At 43.1% G+C, this 7,123-nt stretch overlaps 1 protein-coding gene across 2 annotated transcripts in view; it reads left to right on the top strand.

Annotated features, from left to right (window-relative positions):
- RGL1 (ral guanine nucleotide dissociation stimulator like 1) overlaps positions 1-6,972 on the top strand; it is a 146,796-nt gene extending 139,824 nt beyond the window's left edge. For both annotated transcript variants that reach the window (XM_019501744.1, XM_019501743.1), the window contains one exon: positions 5,593-6,972. In XM_019501744.1, the coding sequence (XP_019357289.1) occupies positions 5,593-5,798 (206 nt within the window). In that variant the 3' untranslated portion in view covers positions 5,799-6,972. The remainder of the gene's footprint in view (positions 1-5,592) is intronic.
- Positions 6,973-7,123: the final 151 nt, after the last annotated feature.

Genomic DNA, 7,123 nt, shown 5'->3' with positions numbered 1-7,123 from the left:
CCCACCCTGGAGATACAGCTCTTCAATCATGTGTATGCATTACACAGCCTGCTGCAGATCCTTGTCCCAAGAGTGCACCCTGATTGAGCTTGCAAGCTTCGAGGAAACCCTTCAGCACCTTTATACCTAACATGATTGAGCACACCTGTCCTCCCCTTTGGGCTTACATGGGTGTAGTTGGGGAAGATTTACAATTAGAGAGCCACAGCTGAAAGGTGTACAGCTGTCTGAAGTCAGGACCAAATGAAAAAGAAGAAATAGCTGGGAGCACAACCTGTACAGAATGGGAAGACACAATCCAGATCCTTTCCTTGAAATCCATCCTGCTTAAAAAAATCTAAGACTTCTGTACCAGGAATTTTTGTGATTACTTGTGTAAACTCAGCGTAACAATATTAATTCTGGTGCAGCACAGTCGAGCCTCCCTCTCGTACAGTCAGGTATTGGCTGAAGCCAGTTTTTGTTATGATATGTCCAGTCCCCTTTTGAGTCATTACATTCTTGACTTTAACAACTTCCTGGAGAAGACTGAAGTTTACTGGATGTATGAAATTAGCGTGGCTGCTTTATTGCCCGTGCAAGTGAACCGGCTATATCTCATTTCACATTCTGTGCCTAAACAACATGGCCACAGCCACATAACTGCAGTTTTTAGTAGGGCTGTGCTCCAGCTGGGCATGTTTGGAAACACGAACAGGTCAGGTACACCCAGTAGACAGTACTGTAAGTCATGAAACTATAGCTGGACAAAAACACATTGGAGAAGTGGGAGGAGAGGCCCCCCCCCCCATAATTTATTGTTTAAGCTAATGGTAAGGCTATTCATCCAGGGTGTGGGAGACCCAGTGTCTAGTCCCATCTTCCTTACCCAGAGGGGTTTTGAATCTGCATCTCCTGCTTCCTAGCAAAATGCTGTAACCATCAGACCACAGGTTAGGCATTATCCAGACTCTTTTCTCTAGTCACTTGAAGCTGGTCCCCTGGGTAGCTACAGAAGGGAGATATGTGGGGCCATGAGGCAAACAAGCTAGACGGTATGTGGCTGAGTGAGATGGATGCTGGCCTGGATGGGAACAGGACCTAGGTTCTAGCTTGGGCCCTTGCTCTTAATGAGCCAGAAACTCTCCTACTGTTGTTTATCCACTCTATGCCAGAAATATTAAATGCAAGGTGCAGTGGAGGCCACTTCAATGGGAGGGCTGGATAATGCCTCTCCTGAAGTCTAATATTAGAAGTCCTTTTCTAGGAAGCAGGCAATGAAGTTTTATACCTTCTTTCTTAAGCTCTGATTCAGCTTCTACTCACACACCTAACTCATGTTTGTTGAATAGTCCCATTAAAGTCAACAAAAGGCTGTCTGTGAACCCTGTCCTTTTTATCTGCTGAATGCTATTCCTTTAAGCCCCTGGAAAGGCAATATTAGTGCAAAAAAGCAAATGGCATGCTCTTCTTTTTTCTTATACCTTCCACAAACTTGGCAGTTAAGGTCAGTGTGGTAGTGCACCTTTGGGTGCCTGCCATTTTAAGGGCTGAAAACAGGCAGCAGCCAGGTGCCTGATTACGGTGGGCATTTTAGGGTCCAGGTACATAGGCTGAGCCAGCAGAGGGCTGTTGAGAGAGGAGGAGGAAACATCAGGCTGCGAAGCTGCTCCTGGAACAGGTTGGAGCAAAGGGTGAGGCTGTGGGGAAGGAGGAGGCCTCAATGTCTTGGACATGACAGAAAACTGCATCCTTCTGGGGAAGGAAGGCCTGGTGGGGCTACCTGTGGTGGGATAGCCCCCCAGAAATGCCAGGCCAGGCACCTTCCCCAGTGAAAGGTGAGTATGGGGCACCTCCTAACCCCAGCCCCAGATCCCTGGTGGATTTGAGATCATGCAGGGGGAGCCCAGGCTCCCAGGGGTCCTGAGGCAGGGCCCAGGTTGGGGGAGGGACCTGGAGCAGCGCCCAGGCTCATCGAGAGACCTGAGGTCACAGCAGGGAGCTGAGTGTGGCTCCAGTGAGAAGAGTGATCCTGGTGAGGGGCTGAGAGTGAGGAGTGGTCCCAGTGAGGGGCTGAGAGATGAGTGGCCCTGAAGGAGGGGGGCAGAAGTACGTAAGAATGAGCCCAGCCCGAGGGTGCTGGGACCACCAGCTCCTGTGCGGAGTGAGAGTCCCACGTGAGACTTCAGAGCTCGGGTCCCAGTGCCAAATAGCTGAGAAACAACTGTGAGGCATGCAACACATATAAGGGGAGGTTGGAGCATGTTCAGAGGCCCTTGTCAACAGGACGAGCAATGGGCAGCCTCCCACCTTAGTATCAACTTTCATATTTTTATTATCAAGGCATGGCAGGAAAATTAGGTGGGTGGGGAGGGGGGTAGCCCAGGGACAGGTGGGTGGCCAGCACTGAGACCTGGCCCTGAGAGGCTCCCTGCTGCAGTCAGAGCAGAGAATCTTTATTATTGGTGATTGAATTTAAAGCCATTTAAAGCAGCTTGTTTTAACTTGTAAATGGAACTGCTGTGAACTGATGCAGAAGGAATATGGAAATAAGATGTCAGGGTTGTGCGTTCATATTTTTAGCTATAGCCTCTCAGGAAATCACTGCACTAGGAAAGCTCTGAATCATTCTCTAGGATTGTTCTCTCTTGCTGCACAACATATCTCTGACAAACGTGTCATCATTACTGCCTGACAGCATGCCAGAGATTCCATCCTTCCCCTTCCCCCAGCACGGGACCAGTCCCATGGGACATTATATGACTGCACAGGAAGGATTTATTTAGAGTTGTGATAGTGAAGTTAGCCTAGACTGCTAAAAAGATTCCTGGGACAGCTACATTGGGAAGCCATTTATTGAGGAAAAATCCTTAACACGGTCATCCTGGAAGGTTCTCATTCCTGCTAGTACGCTGTTTTGTGCGCACAGCTCCCTGGTTGCTTTCCAGATAATTTTTCGCCATGAAGTGCCTTATTAGGGCTCAGTATATAAAGTGTTGGCAGCATGCTTAGTACTGAAGATGGTGCAGTACTTGCCATGAGAAACAGTCCTTCTGTATAGTCAAATCTACCCAAGAAGAGACCAGTCAGGTTTTAATTTAGGTCTAGATTTTACAGACAAACATAGAAATATAGAAAAATCAGGCTGGAAAGGGACCTTAGGAGGCTATTAGTCCAAATCTTCTGCTAAAGGCAGGATCATCATTATCTAAAACATCATAGGCAAATAGTTGTCTGATTTGCATTTAAAAACTACCTACCCATTACCTATGACAAAGATTCCACAATCTCTCTCAGTAATCTGTTTCATTACTTCACCATCTGAGAGTTAGGAAGTTTTTCCTAATGCCCATCTTAAATTTCCCTTGTTGGAATTTAAGCCTATTACTACACCCCCTCTATAGTCACAGAAAACTATAGATCCTCTTTATAAGTAATAACCCTTTTTGAAGACTTATAAAACCCCCTCCATCTTCTCCAGATTAAATAATCCAGTTCTTCCAACTTTTCCTGTACAGGAAAATATTAGCCCTTTCCTCATTTTTTTTTTTTGCTTTTCTCTGGACTCTTTCCAATTTGTCTGTTTCTCATGGAACATAATGCCCAAAATTGGCTACAGTTCTCTAGCTGAGGCCCAACCAACACTGAATATAATTGAATATATAGTATAATGCTATTGTTCTTTTTCTTTTTTTGTAATAGTATTATACTGTTGACTCATATTTAGCTTGTGTTCTACTACTATATTATTATTTAATTTAAGACCATTTTCCAATTGCTCAAGGTCATTTAGAATCCTGAACCTAGCTTCTAGAGCGGTGGCTGGCAAACTTTTTTTTTCGCAGACCACTTGAAAACTGCTGAGGGTCTTGGTGGACCACTTACTAAGCTTTTTGTTGTTCTACAAATCAAAGCGCACAACTCATATTTTAATATCAGTAGTCTTACTTTACAAGTACAGCTATTCTTGATTGTTCTGCAGACCACCTGAATGGAGCTTGTGGACCACAGTTTGAGAACCTCTGTTCTAAAGCCTCTGTTATCCTACCTAGCTTGGTGTCCTCTGCAGATTTACTAAGTGTATGCTCAGTTCCTTGGGACCTCTAAGACAAATTTCATGAAGACTGAAATAAGAAGTCATTAAACACTTCACCTTCTCCATATTGTGCAATTGTAGTTCCCTTTGCCCAATCAGTAATAGGCCTACACTTCCTTTGGTCTTTTACATCCAACTTTACGGAAATCTTTTTGTTGCTTTTTGTCTTGTACTAGCTGTATTGCAGTGCCTTGGCCTGCCTGAATTTTTCCTTTATTTTCATCTGTTGTATTGTAGCTACATTTCTACATTTTGAAAAATTCCTTTTTAAGTTTCAAGTCATAGAAGCGTTTGCTGTTTAGCCAAGCCAGTCCGCTGATGTGATTCTTAACCTTCCTCACATAGGGATAGCATATCCTAGTGCCCTTAATATTCTAAGGTACAACCAACTTCCCCTTATTCTTTTTTCCTTTAAACTTACTTTCCATTGGATCCTGTCCACCAGCTGTTTGAGTTTTTGCGTGCCCATGCTAAACTTTACTATTTATTTGTACTGTTGTAGTGCCAAAAGCTGTAGTTATGGTCAAAGACCCTACTGGGCCTGTATAAATGCACTGTATGCCCTAATGCACTGTATAAATACAGAGCATTACTCATAGAATAGCTTCACCTTCACAGAGGGCTACTTGATTGCATGCATTTTACTCTCCCAGTGTTTTGCAAGCCCTAAGCCTGCCTATTATCTTCAGTGGCAGGACAGTCTACCATAAATCACTGACCATTGTGAGGCCAAACTATCACCACCATCAAATAAACAACAGTATCAGGCCCTGCACTGGAATTACCAGGGCTCTGTCAGAACCATTAAAGTGAGAAAGGATACAAAGGGAGGGGGAAAAGCCAGGCGGAACAAGGCTTCCTTCTGCTCACCTCTGGGACCCAGAAACCCAATCCCCCTCTGTTCCCTTTCCCTGTATACACACCTTTTTGGAAAACAGCTGTCTCCCATTGCTAGCAGACAGTTATCTGTAAGCTCATGTTGTAGCAATCTACTCTGATGCTGAAAGGTAAGCTTCAACCCCTGCTCTTGGTATATGGTGAGGTGAAGGGGTTGTCTCAGCTGAATGTAAAAGAATTTGTCTTTACCTATTTGTTGAATAAAGAACCCAACACATGCAAGCTCTACAAAGCCACACAGAAATGATGCATTAAGAAAGCAAGTCTAATGATTGCCTTTCAACCTAAATTTAAAACCCTGTGTGTATACATTATGCTACTGTCTGTAGTCAATGATCTAAGACCCAGAAAACTGATTCATTTAGTGCACAGGTAAATCTGGTGTTATCAAACTTTCAGATGGATGAATTTGGATGGTACTACATGTTCTCATACTTTTGCTGATGGAAAAGTAGATGTTATAACTAGTAAAAACCATGTTAAAGAACATAATTAGGCTTAAAAGGGGCATGTGCTTAGCCAAAATCCACCTCCCAATGCTCAAATTTTTCTGTACTTGCTTGTAGTGCTACTATCCATAGTACAGCAATTAACACTTCTTTTATTTCCTCTTTCTGCAGAGTTAGTCTTCCCAGACAACGCTAATGTGTTCTATGGCATGAACAGCCAGGTGAATTTTGACTTCATGCTACGAAAAAAGCCTTCTTTAATTTTTGGACCATGGGATTTTGGACAAGTGAAAAAGAGGAGCCAATTTAGCCTGACACTCCCTAGGACGGCCCAGAGGGGGTGCTGGAGTAACAGACACAGCAAAATCGCATTTTGAAGCGAAGGAGCTAACACAAAGGAGATTCTATTTTGATATGGACCTTTGATACCATCCAGTATTACAAAATCACAGCAGATGAATGTATCAGTATTCAAACCTGGAATGCAAAGTGAGCATTCACTATAATACAGATAGAAACATCTCTTTCCCTCTATTAGTATAGAGGTGGTCAGCAAAGGACTTATGGGACAGTCTAGACTATGGAAATATTTTTTGCACATTAGCCTAGGAAGGTGAGGTCATTTTTACAGGGAAAATTGGAACAACAAACCTCATCTTAAGAATTCCTCGTAAACTAACTCTCCTCCTAGGAAAACGTTTCTCCTTTGTGCCAGTATTAACTACAACAAGGACTTGAAAATTTATTTTTTTATGAACTAGAGAAGAAAAATCGCAATAAAATTTCACCTGAATTGAACAGGACAACACAACCAGCCCTTAGCTGAATGATAACACCAATTTCCAAAGGGTGTGGATGAGCTCAAAGGTTGCTAGTTTATCATCCTGTCTAACAATTGCTGCCTCTGAGAGGCATTCGCGTCAGTGAAAAAGAAGGCTTGATGCCCTCTCAAAACACTTCTTTCAAAACACAACAGAAAATGCAATTGTGTGTGTTTGTTTCACACAGCTGACAAACTATTTTGCACTTGTTCAAAGCCAGAAAATACATTTTGGGATTTTTCCAAAGAGCATTAGGATATTGGGCCATGCTTGCTTTTGGATGAATGTCATGTTTTGTTAATGAACAAGGCAAGGAATCTCAAAAACACTATTTCTCTGGACTTTGTCCCTGTCTTAATGCCACTACATTGTGTTTTTCCTTATGCTTAGCTAATCTATTTAACAGGAATCGAGGCCTTTTGCATGTACAGTTGCAAGTACTCCAGATTCCCTGACGTACCTCTTTTTAACGTGCAATCACTCTTCAGGTGCAGAGCTCTTTACCTGCACTAGTCCACATAGGCATTTTTGTTTCCATGAGAGGTAACTATATTACCTTTTGTTTAAAAAAAAGAGAAGACAGACATATTTATTACAGTGTCCAAAATGACCACAGATCTTATATATTTGTAGCAATATTTTGTGGAATCTACAGCCACTGCCTTCCTTATATGCATCTGTTACGACTAAGTGGAGACATCCAGGAAGGTTAGGGGAAGTTTAAATTGCATTAAAAATAGCCACCCAATGTAAGGGAAAATGGGACTAAGGGAAAGTGTGGGTGTTAAAAAGAGGCTCTGGGTATGGGGAGCCAGAGGATGGCTCCAGGTCAGCTAGAGAAGTTGCAGGAAGTGGTGCTGGGAGGTGGAGAAAGGCTCCAG

This window comes from Gavialis gangeticus, unplaced genomic scaffold (genome assembly GCF_001723915.1).
Source record: "Gavialis gangeticus isolate Ggan-Ray unplaced genomic scaffold, GavGan_comp1, whole genome shotgun sequence".
Lineage (NCBI taxonomy): Eukaryota > Metazoa > Chordata > Crocodylia > Gavialidae > Gavialis > Gavialis gangeticus.
This window is presented reverse-complemented; position numbering and strand designations above follow the sequence as displayed.